General features: G+C 35.1%; 1 protein-coding gene across 1 annotated transcript; it reads right to left on the bottom strand.

The window, feature by feature from the left end:
* Nucleotides 1-11,780: 11,780 nt before the first annotated feature.
* Nucleotides 11,781-20,208, bottom strand: LOC113507117 (lipase member H-like). Its single transcript, XM_026889975.1, has 6 exons — nt 19,903-20,208; nt 16,792-16,945; nt 15,488-15,636; nt 14,559-14,804; nt 13,045-13,233; nt 11,781-12,074 (listed from the first exon to the last, which is right to left on the bottom strand). The coding sequence occupies exons 1-6, from the start codon at nt 19,931-19,933 to the stop codon at nt 11,905-11,907; spliced, it is 939 nt and encodes a 312-aa protein (XP_026745776.1). The 5' UTR covers nt 19,934-20,208; the 3' UTR covers nt 11,781-11,904.
* Nucleotides 20,209-21,225: the final 1,017 nt, after the last annotated feature.

Raw genomic sequence — 21,225 nt, 5'->3', positions numbered from 1 at the left:
TTTCTCACATAACTTTATGACCGCAACAACTTTGTGATTTCAATCTTTATTTTTACTATAGCGCTAACAGAAATTCATCATCTGTGAAAATATCAACTCTCTAGCTATCACGATTTTTGATATACAGTCTGATGGATGGACGGACAGACAGCAGTGCCTCAGTAAAAGATTTCCCTGTTTACCCTTTAGGCATGACAACTTAAAAGTAATGTTAAAGATAAAAAAGTGGCCCCAATAGTGGTCACTACATTTAAATTCCAAGCCAACATTGGTCGAAAATTTAATATTATATTTCTCTTTACATCTACTCTAACAATACCAAGAACAATCAATGCTTTTAAATAATGAAGGTACATTAGGCAAAGGTAATATCGCTTACAAATACATACGCGTATAAATATGTGCTCCTTTGTAGCAAAGCTTTCATACGCCCCCACTCTTTTGAAGAACGTTGTGCCGTGGCGAGTTCGCGACAATACACATTCCGCGACACGTTTCTAACACACAACACTCATGGTACACACACTAAGACACACAGGTACCTACACTCAATATTGTTTGGACCGACAAAGACGCGGGATTGGTATCGTTTTAAATTCTGTTAATAGTGTACACACGGGCAGCTAAGTTCATGAATCTTTACGCTGTTAAAATTAAATATGGTTAACACTCAGAAGTAGCTAACACAATTTATCGAATATATCATGACTTTTTTCACGTTCTTATGTTTTTGAGACTTGAAAGGATTGAATCAGTATATTAAAGAATGAAATTATTGAAAGTGGCTGTCATATTTATGTCAAAAGCAAGACTGAATATTTTAGTGGATAATATATTTTAAGATCAAAACGTACAAGCGACCCTTCATATACATAAACTACTGAACCAAACTAGATGAAAATTGTATGGAACGAAATGACAGCTACAGTAAATGAAAAAGGAATCAACAAAATCTGTTCATCCAGTCCGAAGCACTGAGGTAAAAAACAAAATCAAAATATAGACGAATTGAGATCCTCCTCAGTTTTGAAGTCGGCTGAAATTAGCTGTGGTAGGATCGCAAAAATGTTGGATATACGGTCTGCGAGTCAGAATGTATGTCGCCGCATTTTTCAATCGAATCCAGGTTGATTATACCCAGGATCCCGGAACTTGGATATTAAACAGAAATGAGTAACAAAAACAATTAAGTAGCAAAAAGTAGTTCCTAAGAGACCGTAACTTAATATTAATTTCCGTTCATTGTTCAAATCGATATTAACCCGTCAAGTAAGAAATAAAGCTTCTCACAATAAAATATGAAACCAAGTTCAGCCGACTTACGGGGTTTCGACGTCGCTGGTGTAATGCTAATTAGCTGTTTCCCGGAAAATATGCTAACTGTTCACTTTCCTCAATAGCTTAACGTACCTCTTGAAGTCTTATATTACTTTCCTGATATTGGTATTAATTATGAACTAAACAGCTAATCTGAAGTAATGAACTTATTAAACAGGAATGTTGTCGCTGTGTAAGCGGGACAGCGCTTCACTGTGTATAGTGCCGTCTCGCTACCGCGACAGTATAACATGTGTAAGTAGATCGGACCTACTTAATTGTGAGCTAATTTTCCCTTATTTAGTCTTATTTCTTTAACCGACTGTAAGAAAAAGGATTTTCTCAATTTGTTTCTTTTTGTTTTTTTTTATCTCATAACTTGGAACAGCATGAACCGATTTTTGGCTTACATTCAACTCGAAATAACTATCATTTGATACTATACAAATTCCATTAATTTTAGCTCGCTTGATTTTTTATTGGATCCCTTTGAAAAATATTAGGTATGGGTGAATTTCAACAGGTCCAAAAAAATCTTCATTTCCGTGGATTTTTTATTCTTCAACTTTAGAACAATAAAAAATAGTGTTTTCTCAAGTTTTCGATCAGATATGCAGTTTTGCTTAATATCTAGCAGATAGCTTAAAAAACTAACGAGATATACAAGATTGAAAATTCCGTGCCACGGCGATGAAACATGCATGCACGGCAATGAAACAGGCGTCCATGGCAATGAAATGTTATTATAGTGTACAAGAATATTTAAATGATAAAGTTAATCATTGAAACAAAGATAAATACTATTAATTTATACGCAATAATAATAGAATATAATGTGTAAAAATCCAGTCACACATGATATTATTTTTATAATATAACTATAAATAGATACATTCCTGTCTAGTGGCGAAACAAACATAAGTCACGGAAATGAAACACGTGGCCACGGCAATGAAAGGAAACTGTTTTACAAGGCACGGCGATGATATTTTTTTCATTCCCGTGTATTTTTTTTCATTGCCATAGCAAATTTTGTCCACGGAAACCACGGAAATGAGAGCACGGCGATGAAAATCAAGGGGTATAATTCAATTTACTAAAAAACTGGTAATAATTCACAGTAATGAACACTTTACAAATAAGCTAAATATAAATGGCATTGTATTGAATGCTCAATCGAGATTAAAAACTTATTGAAATAGAAGTTAGACCTATCCACGGCGATGAAAGAAAAAATGTCCAGTACCAAAAAAATTGAATACTTTTAATTATAGCTCGAAAACGCAGGCACGTACACACGTCGTTCCTTGTCTAGCCTTTCGACGTTACTTATATGCAACGTTTAACGCAAAACGGGAGCGACGCAAAACGTTAGAATATGCAATATTCTCAAATATGTTTAGGACATGGCGATGAAAGGTAGTTCTGGGACAAATGGTTTTTTATTAACCATACGTTGTATTGTGTAAATATTTGAATAAATGTATTCCGAGTCAATACTCTAACTATTCACGAACCAAATAAAACTAAGTTTTAATATAAATAACGATACATTTTTGATCAATGATGACTTTAATACATCAAGGTGAGTCGTGGACAAACACGGCGATGAAAGATTATGTGGTTTAACTTTTTTTTTTGGAAAACCTATTAATTATATTAATAAAATATTTAGTGCTACAGATAGATTTTTATGTCATCTACCTAAAAAAAAATGTTAGAACATTATAACAATGCTTTTTAGTACCGATTTCATCGATGCCACGCAATTTTTGGGTCCGGGAAATTCACCCGTATAATTATCCTACATAACAAGTTCAACAAATCGTGAGTAGGCTTTGCTGCAATAAAAATGGAAACTTATTGACTAAGAACAAATAAAACACAGAATAATTCTTCACGTACTATAGCTATTTTCTAAAATCTTATCAGCAGCAAAAGATGAAACCGAAACTCATTGTATATTTAACGCTTTTGGGATATACTCGGGTTTCCAGTTTCCTTTTGGTAAAGACCGCTCTCCCTGCTTTTAAAACATGCATTATAAAGTTTTGATGCTACATTTAGTTACTATACAGAAATTATTCATCAGAGAGATGATTAAAAAAATGTTTTAATATTTTTTAATCTTGCTTTTGTGCCAAGAAGCGACTACATTGGTATGCTTTGTGTTAATACTTTAAGTAATAAACTCTTAGCATAAAATGCGTAAATTAATTATTCAGTATCTAGATCTAGTCCAATCGTAAAAGTGATACCCAATGCATTTTTTAGCGTTATAATATCTCAATTAGAAAATTCCAACAATATTACTTTACGTTCTCATACTCATCGCGCAAAACCTCTTCCAAACCCAAAAACTCTTTCCAATTAACAAAAAAAACTCTATAATTGAATCCCGAAAGAATAATCAGCCTTGTAATAGACAATCAAGTAAGTTAATTAACGGAATGGACACTAAACAACACAGTATATACCTATCTCGTAGATATAGAGACGATCGATCGCCGGCGAGCCAACTTTGATTCATTTAGACCTAATCCCGGCACCCGCTTCCGAACTATCTCATTAACCGCCCAATTTGTTCTCGGATCATGCGAAGACTTTAATCTTGCGGTTTGGCGAGTTGTCGCATTCGCTGATGTGTTTTGCGATAACTGTTTGGGCCAATGAACGCTGGGATCATATTCGGACATCAATAAAACAATATAAGTAAAGATTTGTAGGTGCAGATAGTGTTGCGTTATTTTTGGTCAAAACGTGATGAAAAACAGCAATGAAATAACCAGTTGCTTTACTTTTGAAGTTGGTTAATAAGAAGGTCACTATACATTCGATTACTCTTTGAAATGAAAAGTCAACAACTACTTTTATTCTGTTTTCATAAAAGTACAAAAAAAGGCAAAGAAACAAACACGAAAGTAAAAGCAGTGACTATGATATTCGACACTCATTTTATACGTTAAACCTTTTTGCGTAGTAAACCCCACCTAGGTACTAGGCAGGTATTGACGACAGTATTGTGTCGAAGCTACTCTCAGCAGAAAACAAAGCCTGTTTCAAAAGCCAGGAATATTTCAAGAAGCACATTGCGACGGCATTCGTAATCGCTATACTTCTGTAATGACCACGTACCCGCTACTATATTTTTTACGATCGAGCTCAGTCGCCTCCAATATTACATTTTTACAGCCAAACCATCATAACACGGGTCTATGTTTTCGCAGATAAATATTAGAAAAATCATTTTCTGTCGGTCGAATGTCGAATGGAACTTGGTAATCAACATGAAATATTTTACTGTTTCTTTATACTGTTATGAACAACACTTGTTTTTGATTTGTTTTGTTTTATTGGTCATACTTAACTATTTGCTTACTTTTTAGTATCGATTCATATGCTAGCATTTTAAAAACTAGAAACTATGTATTTTTTAACATTATAGGGCCATCAAACTGCTGACATATAAAACAATAGTTTTTCTCCAACCATAATAATGACAATAACTTTTGCAAAATGTACTCTCTTAATTATTCTAAGACATCACTGACAAACGTTAAAGGAAAACATGGTGATCGATACTCAATACAACCTTCCCTATATCGGACCTCTCCCCATCCCTAAGCCCAGCAGTGGGACGTCTATACGCTAGTATATTTATTACTTCTTCTAATTAAATAAAGACATTAAAAAAATACTATTAGGTACAGTCAAATACAAACATGGGATTTACGAGGTGAACGTTCGTGCCTATCAAAGAATAAAACCACACGTAATTATCCGAAGAGAAAGGGTAATATAAAGTTAGTGGCTTTTAACATGTTGAAGTGTTCAGCAAACTGCGGTTGTTACCGCGTCAAACTTTCATGTAAACTCACTCGTTCTTATTATACTCGTTCATTCATTCAAAATGGCGACGATTTGAATAATTTCGAATGAATGATTGAATTTCATGTGGGTAACCATGTAATTTCAAATTTGGCATCATTCTTATTGCATTCGAAATCTATAATCTTTTTCTCATTTTTTTCCGCAATAATTTATATTATAATCCATGTGTCGCGAGAGGTTTCGCAAAATTTCATGTAACATGCACAAAGACACCTAAACAAACTTCGAGGATCACACAAATTCTTATCCTAATCGGGGATCGAAGCCGCGATACATACTCACGGGCCTGCTTACCCCATAAACTATAAACAAGTATTATAATATAGTCTAATCCTATCAAATAGCATTCGTCTTGAAGATTCTTCACCTCCATGCTTATGAACGTCTCAAGTTGATTCGGTAATTGTATTCCCAATTATGTCGTTTTGTATCTAGGACTCTTGTTGAAATCTGATTATCTTAGAATACCCTCTGAAGCTGTTTAATCTGAACGATTAAATTATGTTTCAGTCTGTTTAGATTATTTTTTGAAAATAAATTGCAAGAAAGAAAATAAGGATAATAGAAAATTTCAATTCTTGAAACTGATCCGCTCTTGCTAAAAAGGTTTATTCTCATTATTCCTATTAACGTTTTTATCGATACAAATTGCATTCTCCTTATAAAGACATAATTATTATTATGCATTAAACGACATAATTAATCAGTCTATATCATAACACAACACTAGTTAATCAATGGAGTAATTGAAATTCCACAAATTGTATCATCTTGAAGATCAATTCACCACTAATTCCCATTAATGACCGAAGAAGGTTAATATAGCCAAAGGACCTTAGGTTCTACTACCTCGAGTTAAAGTAGTATCAGTATGGTTGTAGAAGCGGGACGGCACTATACACAGCGTAGAGCGGCATCTCTCTTACACACGTGCTACAATACTAGGTACTTCAAGACGTGTTGGCATGCCCCTTACGGTATTAACTCCGAAATTGTGTTGCTTATTACCAGTGTCTGTTATTCCAGCATTAACTCCACTTTCAACTCCAGTTCAGCCACTTAGTCCAGTACTCTCTACTAGAAGTACTACAAGACTAAAACACAACAAGGGAAACTACAATAGTTTCCTTTATAAATATTTTATTGAACCATAGGTACCGCCTATAATTTCGACTTGACCATTCGTCCAAAATAGGTTGTAGTTGTACTCATGCAGAATGATGGCACTACGTTCGAATTTAAAACCAATGTTAGCCAATATTGGGCAAACATTTGTTAGGTTGCCAGAAGGCGTAACTTCTTACAACCGTACAAACGGGCAAGCAATGGCGGGTGCATAACAACGATGCATGCTTCATGCACGTCCCACTGCGGCGGTTTATGCTACATTATTTCTCGTGCTCTGGTTAATATTCCGACGGTGTCTAGCGAACAACCTCACGGTGAATACAAATTCTAGACAACCATTCCTAGACTAACTATGAAAAGCTTGGCAAACGACTCAAATGCGTACATAAATTGCCGAATCGGGAAACAGCAAAAACTATTGTTGTATCACAATGGCCCGTGTTAGGTTGTGTATGGAGTATTCGTATAATTCTATACCCCGGATCTAGAAAGCATTTATGTCTAAAATGAAGCGTAAAACTTTTGATGTAACTGAAAAACCCTGTGTTACTGAACTTGGTATTCAATTGCTCTGGTATTTAGGTGCACAATGTTATTTTTTTGTACTTTTATTAGATCCAAATAATGTTAGAAAAGAAGCGAAACGTGACCGTGATATTCGTCGCGTTTCACTTACTTTTTTCACGTTTTATCAGTTTTGAAACACCTTTCAGTCTTATACCATCACTGTCTCTTTGAAAGTAATAATGTCCCGTCTGATTGCAGCCACAGCTAGTGTCATAGGACACCAACCAGCTGCGCAGGATATATTGAAGGTAAAACTATGACTATTATACAAAATGTTTTTTTTTTATGACTAGGTCTTTACTTACTATGACCTCCGTGGTCGAATGGCATACGCACCAGTTTCAAGGTGTCGCTAGCTCTGAGGTCCCGGGTTCGATCCCCGGTCAATGTAAAATTCTCATTTTCTACATTGTCTCGGATCTGGGTGTTTGTGGTGTCTTCGTTGTATCTGAATTCTAAAACACAAGTGCTTTAGCAACTTACTTTGGGCTCAGAACAATGTATGTGATGTTATCCTAATTTATTTATTTATTTGTATTGTTGGCATCATATACCGCAATTATTACTTAAAGGCAAGTACCAGCATATCGTAACACAAATAAAATAGTGATACTTACAAACATACATTCCTTCTAAAAAATACTATAATAAATAAAACGACTTCTATAAATTACATTCGTTTATTATTTCACATAAATACTAGCCCAGGAGCCGTAGACAAAATAATGCCCGAAGGTCCAAATAAATTCTTGGAATGGCTTAACAACATCAGTGTCCTAAAATATGCTAGGGGCTATGAAAACTGGATTGTCCACTAACTAGGAATTATGGAAATACTGCAATTATAACATGAAATAGGAATTGTATAAAATATTATTCTCCGTATACATTATTTTATGTTGTACTTACTTACCTAATAATTACAAGAATACGAGTTTTTAAGTTGCTGACATTTAGATAAATTCATTTCAAAAACTTTATTAAAAATCGTCGCAGACAATCAACTTATTATTATACATTTAACTCATTTCATACTTTCACTATAATCTAATAAATAAATAATAAAAAAATATTTGCGTTCTTGTTTCACTAATACAATAAAATTGATTCATCAAGAAAAATCTCGTTGAACTACATCGATACTAAAAACGCTTTAACAAAACTTATGAGTCTCGCGTTCGCAATTTCTCATATCATAATACACTGCAAACATGAAATATATCAAAAGCACAAACTGATAATAACTGCTTTACACCTTAATTAAAACAGTTTAATTGCGTCAAAAATTTTCAAAATAAAACTTTGGACTTAGTGTTATCCGATATCGACAAAGTTGATGTCAATAGTTGTTGTAGTTCTATTCGCAATATTGATAAATATCACCCCGCCATAGTAATTACCCCCGATATTGTATTAAAAACCAGATCGAAAACTAAAAATTACATCAAATTTAAATATTTCAAGGCAGACTATGAAGCAATAACTCATTCACTCGATAGCATTGACTGGTCTAAAGAATTTGCGAATTGTATTGACGTTGATCTTATGGTAGATAAATTTTACGCATTAATTAATGAAATAATTAGGAATCATGTACCTGAAAGAGTATGCTACCGGGGAAGATATCCATCGTGGTATTCATATAACTTAATTAAATTATTGAAACAAAAATATAAAGTTCATGTTAAAATTAAAAAATATAACAATCCACTAGATATATTAGAATTCAATTATTTGAGAAAAGATTGCGCAATTTTGACTAAAGTTTGTTATAATAATTATTTAATAAAGATAGAAAATTCTATAAAAAAGCACCCTAAATTTTTTTGGACACATATCAAAAACCTTAGAAAAGGCGAGCTACCTTTTCCGTCTGAAATGGTTTTGGACTCAACGAGAGCTCATAACACACGAGATATCTGTAATTTATTTGCTAAACAATTCTCGTCGGTATATGCTTCTTCGCTGCTGATACAGTTATATTAGTAATAATACACTAGTCTAATACATGTATTGGTAATTTTTATGTAAGCAGTCAATCAATTTACAGAAAACTCTCCAAACTTGACCTTTCAAAAGGTGCTGGGCCAGACAATATACCGCCCATATTTTGGTCACGTTGTGCTCGTCGATTATCTGCTCCACTAGCTCATATTTTTAATACCTCCATTCAAACAGGCATATTTCCATCCAAATGGAAACATGCTAGAATTGTACCAATTTTTAAAAAATGGCAAACGTGAACTCATTTCAAATTATCGTCCTATTTCAATTCTTTCAACTTTGTCAAAGGTTTTCGAATCAATCATTTATCCGATATTTTATAATCATGTTAAGAACTGTCTATCTCAAAATCAACACGGATTCATCAAAAATAAATCTACTAATACAAATCTAGTCAGCTACATAGACAATTTAACAGCAGCTGTTGATCGTGGTTCACAGGTTGATGCGATCTACACCGACTTTTCTAAAGCTTTCGATAAGGTTAGCCATAGCATACTCTTAAAAAAACTCCAGTCACTAGGCATCACTAATGTTATCTTAGATTGGTGTAAGTCGTATCTGACTGATAGGCATTCATCTGTTGTAATCGACAACGAAGAATCAGATACTTTTGTAGCTTCGTCTGGAGTGCCCCAGGGTTCTAATTTAGGTCCTCTATTCTTTAATATATTTATTAATGACCTACCAAATATCTTCAGGTACTCAACAGCCTATCTTTTTGCCGATGACTTAAAACTAATTCGCGTAATTAACAACGAATCAGATTCCCTTCTTCTACAAAGTGACTTAAATCAGCTATCTCATTGGTGTACGCTAAATGGAATGTTTCTTAACTGTAATAAATGTTATCATATAAAGTTCACTAGGAAACGCAATATTATACGGACCTGTTATAGCATTAAAGATGCTGCACTCGAGGAGCTCTCTTCTATTAGAGATCTGGGTGTGCATGTTGATGGTCAACTTCGCTTTATCGAACATTACGATGGTATTATAAGGGCGTCCTATCGGGCTCTTGGATTTGTTCTTCGCTCATCAAAAGAGTTCAAGAGCCCTTCTACGACTATACTTTTGTACAATTCTCTTGTACGTAGTCGATTAGAATACTGCAGTGCAGTCTGGAATCCAGTGTACCACGTTCATATAAGCAGAATTGAAGGCTTACAGAAGAGATTATTAAGACATTTAGCATACCGGTATAAAGTCAATTATTTAATGTTTTCATATAAGGAGAGGCTTGAATATTTTAATATGATATCCCTTGAATCTCGACGTACAATTGCTGATTTAACATTTCTCTACAAACTACTCAACAATAAAATTGATTGTTCGGAATTACTCAATAAGGTTCGCATCAATGTGCCCCACAGGCTACCTCGCCATCCCTGTTCTCTTTTCAACATTCCTCGATGTCATACAAATCTCGGTAAACACTCTCCTATCCCAAGAATGTGTATCAAATATAACAGCATTTCCGGTACATCCAAAGATTTGGACGTCTTTAGCAATTCTTTGAATGCTTTCAGAGACATTATCTTTGAGCAATTAACATTGTGATTATTATAATTATTTTTAACTTGTTATTCTAATTTTAATTTTACTTTATTTAATTAATTATTTTTGTAAACTCTAACATAAGTTTATTTCAATTCTAATTGAAATTCTAATTGTGTTCGACTATGTCTTTCGCATGATGTGATTTCCTATAAATAAGAAAGCATAGAGTATTGTTTAATATGCTACACATGTAAGTATGCTTGTATTATGTTATTCTTGTTGGAAATCCAAATAAATAAATAAATAAATAAATAAATAAATACATCTTCATTTGTTAAAGAAACGAAGACATTGTAATTATATGTGAAATGGTTTTGATGAACGTTAATTATAAATGTTCGTATGTACGGTATTTAAAATCTTCAGTAAATTGTTAAATTTATAAATATAAACACAAAAATGATTTTAATAAGCCACTTAGAAACAAACACAAGCAAAAATCAAAGACTGCCATCTAATTATATTACCCTATTGCATTATCAAGCTAAATTTCTGCCGGTATTATAACAGCAAAAAATACTCATAAACCAAACATAATACGAATAAAGCCTCGTACTAAATGAGTATGTTAAAGCCGTGGCTTAAATAAAAAGGGTACCTTAATCCAACTTACTAGCCTTAAGGTTTTTTACCGGTAGGTAACCTGATTAGTTCCGTAACTTTTAGGGGTTGTTAGCCTCGTGAATAATGGCTACGTTTTGGTACCTACTTCTCTTAATGTAACTGGCTTTTTATACATGTCGTTTTATCGGGAAATTGTCGGGTAGGTTCATCATTATACCTAATTTCTTTTAGGTTAGGATGTTTGTGATTTTGTGGCTAAAAATATTATTGTTTATTTGATATAGATGCCCAGAGTTCCAAGGAAGGGAATAAAATTAAAGATAAAGGCAAAAGTTGAGTAGTTTTAGTTGTTTATTACCATGAATCGTCACATTGTGTAAAACAGCACCTTAACGTTCTTATCAAAGTTTTATTTTCTGTACGACAAAGGGGTAATACGTCCAGACAAATATAACACATAAGCCCTTTTTTTGCCGCCACAACTAATTTACACACAATAATTAATTAAAATAAGCTTCAAAGAGCCAAAGTCTGGCTTCTTATTTAAGGGTGGTCGTCTTACACAACGTTTACAAAACCTAATGGACTCGAATTTTAACCGTAAGCGTTAAACACTTATGAAATAGCCTTCAATAAGAGTTATGGTTGTCAAATTACAACGTTTATTCCTTCTCTACCGAAGAAGGAATTTGGTTTCATAGTAAACCACCTTCGTGTATTTGACAAAGCATTACGACTTAGGTTAAACATAATAACTAAAACAGCCTTTAAATGTCCCACTTCTGGGCCAATAAGGCCACTTCCAATGTAGATAAGCATTCTACAATACTCAGCATACTAGATCCGGTAAGATGTTATAATTGTGTCTTGTACTCACCCGTAATGTATCAAGAAGCCGCCCATGATCAGAGTCTCGCCAGTACCTTCACAGGACCCGTTATAGTACAGCTCGTCGTAATCCTTGCACCTGACTGCGGTGAACGGAACCAGGGATGTGATGGACTCCGAGAAGAACATGTGCGCGCGATTGTGGGCGCAAAAACCTTTAAATTCATGTAAATAAAGGTGAAATTACGAAAGCAACAAGAATGCTTTTGTTTCTGTGTTGGAGTTGGAACCGACCCCTATTACAATATGCGGAAAGTATTTGTATGCGTGGATATGGATATAGGAAAGTCGCTTTGGAGCTGACAGCAGGCAAAAATTAGTAGTTAATATTCTTGAAACTAACGTTTGATTTAAAGCGCCTTTTGCTGGCTATTTACTTCACTGGATATCTACAGGTGTTAAATCAACTCACTCAAACCGTAAAAACAGCGCTATTATCTTAGAAGTAAATACATATAGCCATAGTGGCTTCCACTTTGGGTTTTCCAGCCAATTATGATTGAGATCATCCTTTAGTAGCCTTTAGTAGTCCACTGCTGGACATAGGCCTACCCTAATGTTTGAGCTTCTAATTGATTGACATCAATTATAAGTTTATTTTTCAGCATTTCAAGGGCAGAAAACTAGTCATAACCGGAGAAAAAGCTTGAATTATTATTGAAGTGCTATTGTTTCTTAGAACCTAAACAAAAGCCATTAATTAATCTTAATAAGAAGTGCAACGGCGTTCAATAACGAACGTTAATGGCTAGCTGCTTTTGACGTAAGACCTTAATGTAATAAAAGCTTGTTGCAATTTGTAGCAAAAGGCCGTTAATTGAAAACTTTGATAACATTAATACGATGTCACACTTCAAGAGCTGTAAGTATATTTTTTTTGCAGAAATAACCATTTCTTACCATTAATGTAATTATTTCGTATCTTTATGAAGAAATTGCAAATCCAAAATACGATCGCCTACGATCACAAAAAGAAAGGCATATGCTTCATGAATGAACGGTATTTAAAATCTTCAGTAAATTGTTAAATCTATAAATATAAACACAAAAATTTATTCTTCAATATTAAAAAAAATAATATTCAGGTATAAGTCAGGTAATATACCTATAGGTTATGAGTTTTACCTCTGAAATCAGTACCGCAGCCAGGTTGTCGTATGCCCCCATTCGGATAGAAGTCTATGTGTCCTAGGGGCGACATGAAGCCAAGATACCCCCCACAGGTATGTATAACCTCGACGTGACGAGCGTCATGTTTATCCAGTCTGGCATCCTTGTTGCCAATGCTGAAGAGCGGCAACGCTGGATCAAGTCCTGAATAAAAAAATAAGCATATTGGGGAAAAAATAAGATAAAATATGAAAAGGTTATAAAGAGTAAAAAAAAATAATCCGTCTGGTAAAAAAATAAAAAAAAAATTGAACGTATATTTGCCTATAACTGAACAATAAAAATTGATCACGATAAACTACTTTAGAGTTTAGAAGGCTAAGGGGTGCTATCGATCTTCGGGGTCGTTATTATGCCATCGCAAAAATTGGACACTGAAGAACTAATTCGATTAATTTATGTTTTGCTGGCAAAAAAATATATGTAGCTTCTATTATCATACTGGAAGCATTAACCAGCAATGGGATGGTAGGTACAGATTGATGAAGGCTAAGAGGTATTCTTCGTATCAAATTTTTATTTTCGAAAGTATCTACTTGAGTTAAGAGAATTTTTATATTTATTTTCCAAGTATTTATAGAAAATCACACTTCTGAACTTTAAGTATTATAATAAGTTTCAAGTTACAACTCATTTGTCTGTCAGACAATTTAAGGTTATAGTGTCATAGACTTTTTAATAACTAAGGTGAACTAAGGGTATGTATAACTAGAACTAAGGGTAACGATGTAGATGTCCAAACGCAGTTTTCTTTTTTATTAAATATTGAATAACATTTGAAGAATATTATGGAGTCGTTTAGTAAAATAAATATCTCGACGATATTTACATTAAAACTACGGTTACGTAAAAGTTGGTAAAGGTAAATTTAAAGATAATAGACGTTTTTGGGTCTAGCAATTATCATAATAATACATTATCAGAACAGGCATTTAGAATTATCTAGACCACAAGTGTGCAATGAAATCGCAGAGCGCATGCCGGCTACCGATACACGCCAGCTCTTAGTCCTAGCTTACGACATCCATGCAAAGTAATGGAGTGGTCTGCTTAAGCCGAAGCCAAAGCAAGCCATTCTGAATCTAATACACCGACTAATTTAAATAATGACTGAAACGACGATAAAGCAGTATTCATATTATCAAGGAACAAAACAAAGGGAGTGGTACACAACAACCGCTAGAATTAAACTAACAATAGCGACTAATTTGTTGCGGTTTTGTTATAAAAGCCAACAGAATCGGCTGCGTAAACACCTAAACATTTAACGCAGAATGGGGAGTTAAAATTGCCAAATTATTTCCCATAAGCACGCAATTAAGGGGCAGTATATTTTCCCTTCCCATTGTCTTACATCGAGTTCGTTAGGTTTAGGTATATACAGAAACCGTTTGAACTCCAATATGATGAGGTAGCTTTATGAATATCTGGGGCAATAAAATGGGTAGAGGCTATATATGATAATTTACCTGTTATAGTATCAATAGGACCCTTTTTGACGTAAGCTCCTGCTATACCGACGACGTGGGCTCCTAGACTATGTCCTATAAGATGAACGTCATCCATAGAAACTCCTTCCCTTATGAGAAAATTTAGGAATTCGGTGAGGAGGCGACCGACCGAAGCTACATTATAACTGGCTAAGATATAATTGACGTTGGCTGCTACGCCCCAATCAAGAACGATTATATTCAAATCGCTTACATTGAGGTAGGCTGAAACACAAAAATAATAAGTTAATTGTAAGCTATAACAAAAGGTAATTATTTTCCGGTCCCCAAGATTACTTTTCTTGGCAATTAAGAAAGTTACTGGAAGGATTTTTTGTTTTACGGAATAAAAACGCGGAAGGATCTCTTAAGGGTGAGAGCAACAAGAGCACTCCATAGTGGGACGAGACGAACACAAAGTATGGTAGTATGAACATGAATCTAAACGGTATGGGGGTAAAAAAGAAGGAAGAAGTAGCAAATAAGAGTAGGTATTGACGCAATGTTCACGAGTTCTTGAATACTATAAAGATGCTCCTCTCACCAAGTAACATTTCTGCAATGGTAAGCGTCAACACAAAACACATTTCATTTCGATTATACACGTGACAATTAACTGTCATCTACATACGTTTGAGGGTAATATCATAATCGATACTATCTAAGTCCTTTTGCTAGATGGGCTCGGCAGATATCGAACTTTATCAAGAATATCATTATACAAACGCCCGTGAACTTAAAAAACCTTTAAATTCATATTTTGCGAGGTTAAACAAGTTATTCTTTATGTACAAGTTTCAGTAAATACCTCTTAAGATATTAATAGAAACAACATCAAAGAGTTATTCGAGTATTACATTTAAGATACAATAGCCTGATTTACCAAATTATATTTTTTATGTACTGACCTTCTTTGATAGACATTGGCATAGGACTTTCTCCATGATTAAGCCAACCATGAGATAACACCTTAACTTTTTTGCTAAAATCGAAGTTTGATTGTTTTAGTGACTCTGAGTCGTTGGTTGTCAAGACTTGGTAATCGATCGCGTTCCTCCTGGAAAGATAAAGAGTTGAGTAATGGTTTTAGTTAGCTTCAATGAATGGAGTAGGTATTTAAAACTGCCGAATACGAAATGTTTAATTTTTTTCTGAATCTCGAAAACTGGACAGTTGATAACCATCCAAGTCATCGTCTCCTTTTCTTATGGTTGATTAACAAGTCTGAGTTTTTAAACCACTCGTAGGTCTTGATGTTGTATTTAACACACTCTTGAAAAGTTCTCAAGTGTGCTGGTTTCCTCACGACGTTTGTGGTATCGTTCTAGTGTTCAAGCAGTTAGTTTGTCAGAAACAAAACGACCCATTGCCACTCAATCTAGAGTTTTCAAATTAAAAATATATTTGGTGACATATTTGGTCTATTTACCGATAGGAATTTCGTCCAACATACCGTGAGCACATCACATCCATACAAAAAGGCTCATTTTAATACATTTTTAAGTCATACTCTTTACACGCATTACAAACGCTACGAAAACAATACGATATGCCGAAAAGGCGGCGTTAACGTTTCGTCATACTGTCTTATAGCAAAATCTACTTTCGTGAGTGAGTACATGGTGCGAATTTTAATATGGTTACTATTGTAACTGACATGACATCTGACGCATGTACGGAACCTGCTTACTAAATTAATAAAAAGTAAACTTTAATTTTTTCTTTAAATCATACCATTCTAATATAGACAGCGTGGAAGACGAACAATGAATGAAAATTCGGTCTTTTCTTTAGGCAAACATTAAAAGCAAAACTGCGCTGATAGTAAAAATAATCAGTAATGTTAGAGTTTGCACTTTTGACGCTTGAGAAAAGCAACTTAAAAGTTAAACATTCTGTTGATGCATTTCTCCAAAACAAGTCCTGAAATGTGTCAATGCTAACTTCAGGACCTGCTCTCTATCTTTCTTAGTACAATTTACTATCAAACTTGTCCATGATTTTGATCACAATGTGTGCTTTTAAAGTTTTTTACAGTACCGGAAAACATTGCGATGTCATGAGTAATTTGATGTAACAGTTTAACGCGCTTGAAGACTTTTTCCAATGTGGAAGCATAGCAACGATTCAGGCTGTGTTGTTCCTCCCACGTCTAAAATTACTAATGCCGATTTCAGAGCTTCTGGTGCAGGCTCAAAGATTATACACTCACCTTGTGAACAATCGAAACTCCACATCAGATTCGTACACCCAACCCAAGCCGAACTTGGCTTCACTGGGACTTGTGGCAGCTGGGTACATCTGCACGCTGGCAAGCCAAACCGGATCGTAAGGTGTCGGCGCATCCCATTTTACCGCCGACACTACTGTTTGTTAACAAAACATAAGGAAACTATAAAAAATGCCCTTATATGGACTGAGACTGCCCGTCTTACGAGTGCAATGCTGCGAGCATGGTCCTAGGACGCACCATTGCCCTGATTTGTGTTTTTTTAGTCAATTCGCTATAACTCGTGTTTTTTTCGGATAGCGTATTTCTGCTCATGCTTTGCATTGCATGTCTTCATTAAAAATATGTCGCACGCATCTGTCTGGTTTCCTGCAACACTAGACACCGTTGCCGAAACCGGGACATTGATATTACCTACTAATAAATTCTTTATTTGTTATCTAATCTGCAATAACAGACTTGGCGTTAGCTTTCCTTTTCCAAGAGGAATTTATGTTTCGCATTTGACTTATTTCAGTTTCTTTTGAGTATCAGATCATATTATCTAAAATGGTTTCGAATCCCTCTGAGGACAATGACTACTAAAAATCAACGACCTGCAACCGACTCATATAACTTCAGACCTGATCGAAACCGACTTCAGTTCGGACTTCGGGCAAAAATTTAAATAAAAAGGAAGTGCTGAAAAAACGAGTGAGGTGTAAAAGTGAGTGTTGTCGTATGTGTAGTAATAAATCTGTCAATCATTTGAAACGTTTGCTATTTAATTATTGGATAAAAAAAATATTATCTATGTCAGAAAAACAGAAATTCTCTTTTCCTTCTATCACATGGATCAATAAGTCCCGAGACTAACCCAGAGATAGCGCTCGTAGTAAACCAGTAACCACGTCTTTCTAAAGTACTAACCTTTGCTTGAAACATTAAAAAAAAATAAGTCGATCGGACCAGAAACAGCTGAGTTATCGAGGGTAGAGTAAAGTCGTTTTGTAGTTTGTTTTAAAAATGGAAAAAACCGAGTTTCGTGTTCTGATAAAACATTGTTTTTTGATGGGTAAAAACACCGTGCAAGCAAAACAATGGATTGAAAAATGTTACCCGGACTCTTGTCCATCAAAAGCAACGATTTGTCGGTGGTTTGCCGAGTTTAAACGTGGTCGTACCGACACAAATGACGCGGAACGCGCGGGTAGACCTGTGGAATCCGGTACATTGGAAATGTGAGCGAAGTGACAAAAATTATAATGAAAGATCGTAAAGTGAGGCTCCGTGAGATTGCTGAGATGACACAGATATCATATGGAAGTGTATTTACTATCCTTCATGAAAAATTGAGCATGAAAAAGGTTATTTCCAAGTGGGTGCCGCGATTGCTTTCGATGGAACAAAAACAGTAAAGAGTTGATGATTCAGAAAGCTGTTTATCGCTATTTACTCGTAACAAAAAAGATTTCTTGCGTCGTTACGTGACCATGGACGAAATAGGGATACATCACTACACTCCAGAGTCGAAGCAGCAGTCATCTGAGTCGCGCACAGTTGGCGAAAGCCGTCCGAAACGTCCGAAAACGCAGCAGTCAGCTGGCAAAGTCATGGCGTCATTTTTTGGGATACGCATGGCGTGATTTTTATTAACTACCTCGAAAAAGGTAAATCGATCAACAGTGATTATTATATTGACTTGCTAGTACGTTTGAAAGAGGAAATCGCAGAAAAACGATCGCACATGCAGAGAAAAAAAATCCTTTTTCACCAAGACAATGCACCCTGCCACAAGTCGATGAAAACAATGGCAAAATTGAACGAATTGGGCTTTGATCTGCTTCCCCACCCCCCATACTCGCCAGATTTAGCCCCCAGTGACTACTGGCTCTTCGCTGATCTTAAAAAAATGCTCCAGGGAAAAAGATTTGGCTCAAATGAGGAGGTCATCGCAAAAACTGAAGGTTATTTTGCAGCGAAAGATATTTTTTTTTATAAACATGGTATTGAAAAATTGGAAAAGCGTTGGAATGATTGCATCACCTTAAAAGGTGATTACGTTGATGAATAAAAAACATTTTGCAAAAAAAAATGTTTTCATTGTTAGTCTCGGGACTTATTTATCCATGTGTTATGTTAATTATTAATCTCTAAAGACCACCTACTTAATTGACTACTCAAGCAGTAGGTGTGATTCATGATGCCAAGTTTAGCACAACACTCATCAATTTTCGAAACACGCAATCAACAATTCAACAGCAAGTTTCTTCGTTAATTTAATTTAATGCAAGTCAGTCATTCCTAAAATGGTCTGGAGGATATAGATTGTTATCTTTACTTTAGCATTCAATGAATGGTTGACTTCACCTACAAGCACTGTGAAAGTTCGATAGCTCCAAACAATTAATATTCATTGTTTGATTTAGAGACGGAACGCTCATGTTCCTTTTACCAGCCCACAAAACCCTGGAGACCGGCAACAACAGCTAAAAGGGACTGTAACGCAATTCTCGATATCAACTCTGAAGTTACTTGATTTGTGTTTGACACATTTATTAATAACCCAATGCGATGATATGCTGTAAACTACTTACATAAATACATTAAAAAGTCAACTACATACGAGGAAGCGCACTACTCCCGATTGCCCCCGTAATTTTGTGAATATTTCCACAATTTTTTGCCAGGAACATTTGGGATAATTATTTGCCGTATAAATGATTTCAAGATAAGAATATTCCTAATCGCGATCCATGTTGTTCGATTACGGGTTCAATCACCGACTCCTAGAAACCGGTCTGAATTATGTCCTGGATAAGGTTCAGTGCTACGCTATTAAATTGAATTCTTCGGCAAAATTTTGGAACCATGGCCCATGGATATTATAAAATGTACAGAAGGTAGCGGACGGATTTAAGGCCGTAATACTTGTAAAAAAAATGAATTCAGTAACTTTTCCGCTTTGCAATAAAGAAGAGAAAAATGATTGCAATAAAAAGCCTTCAGGATCCCAAAATTAAGGCTGGTGTGATAAGCTTTATTACCCTATACTGGGATGAGAAGTGGCAAGCAAAATCAGATTCTAAGACCCAATTAATATTGTTCACGAACCTGTACAAAGTATAAACAGCACGGAAATCATGCCAACTCAGCTTCCTGGCAATAAACATCAGATTCACTGAGAGCAAAACCAACTTTCCACACATCGAACGAAACTTTGTTAAACTTCAAACCGACTAGAACGCTCATTTTGAAGCTAAATCTAATTGAAGGTCCGACACCGAGGGCTCCCACATTTTCACTGCCCGCTCGAAACAGAGATTGAATTTAAATTTGCGTAGCGGTATCGAACTCCATTACGATTCATAGAACGAACCGGTCGCCTCACCATTGATCATATTAATCAAACTGGACCTTATTAACATTAGTTACGGTATACCGAACTTAACGTCGCAAAACAATGAAGTGCAAAGGAAGATTCGCACAAAAAATTTCAACTCAGCAAAAGTTTCTTGAAAAAAAAAATAGATTTTCTCTTTATGAAAATAGCAAAAGAAAGTGGAAAAAGGTAACTTTTATTAGTTACTAGTATACCTTTAATAGCATTAGGTAACCTAAAACAGCTCATCATTAGACACCTACTTATCTAGCCAGGTACCTACCAATTAGTTTAAAACGTAGGCGACCTCAAAATACATCTCGCTAAGCAACAATATCTTTGAAATTCTCGTGTTTGAAATTTTTAGTCCTGCTATGGACCTTTCTAAGCTGAATTGATGATTTTTACATTAAATTAAAAGCACCACCTGCCCAATTTTTGTCATAGTTTATTTCTTACGACCGCCTTCTAAGGGCGCGACATAATGCTGACAGGTGATTAAACTTATGGTCATCAACGTAGGGGTTTACACTCGCACCTTATAGGCTACACGAATAATTTATGGATCGAATTTAGACAGTTAAATTAAAATTGTAACTTCCTTATAGATAAAATGAATGTTTCAATATTTTTATTTCGTTTCGTTATGCAAATAATTAGACCTCAAACTACGCTAAGATTACACCCCGGTCAAGTCTTTTCTCTTTACCAGGTGGAATCTGCCGACTCCAGACTTATAATCTACCTCCTAAGTCCACGATTACGGAAAACATGTCGATAACCTTCGGCAGATACATTTCGCGGCTGCCTCCTGCCTCGTGTGGCCAGCTTACTCCCGACTAGAGTGTGGCAGATATATTAAATCGCTTTAGCCCTCAAAATAGCCGTCGTGGAGCTTTGAAATCATACTACCCAGTTTTACATGATTTTTTAAAGATTTTTGTTTGAAATTTCCATGAAAAAAAAGAGCCACTGATAACTAATAGTTTGAATAATCAGACTTTAAAAAATCCGCCTCTTCGCGTTTATTTCATTCGCAGCTTAAGTTAGATTTC

Source organism: Trichoplusia ni, unplaced genomic scaffold (assembly GCF_003590095.1).
Source record: "Trichoplusia ni isolate ovarian cell line Hi5 unplaced genomic scaffold, tn1 tig00000616, whole genome shotgun sequence".
Taxonomy (NCBI): Eukaryota; Metazoa; Arthropoda; class Insecta; order Lepidoptera; family Noctuidae; genus Trichoplusia; species Trichoplusia ni.
Note: the sequence above shows the minus strand (reverse complement) of the source record. Positions and strands in the feature narration are given on the sequence as shown.

Coding starts and splice junctions, on each gene's coding strand:
- LOC113507117 (XM_026889975.1), bottom strand. CDS start 19,933: ATGATTTCCGTGCTGTTTATACTTTGTACAG. Junction 15,637..16,791: donor GAGTTTCGATTGTTCACAAG/GTGAGTGTATAA, acceptor TTATCTTTCCAG/GAGGAACGCGATCGATTACC. Junction 13,234..14,558: donor TCCTATTGATACTATAACAG/GTAAATTATCAT, acceptor TTTTTTATTCAG/GACTTGATCCAGCGTTGCCG.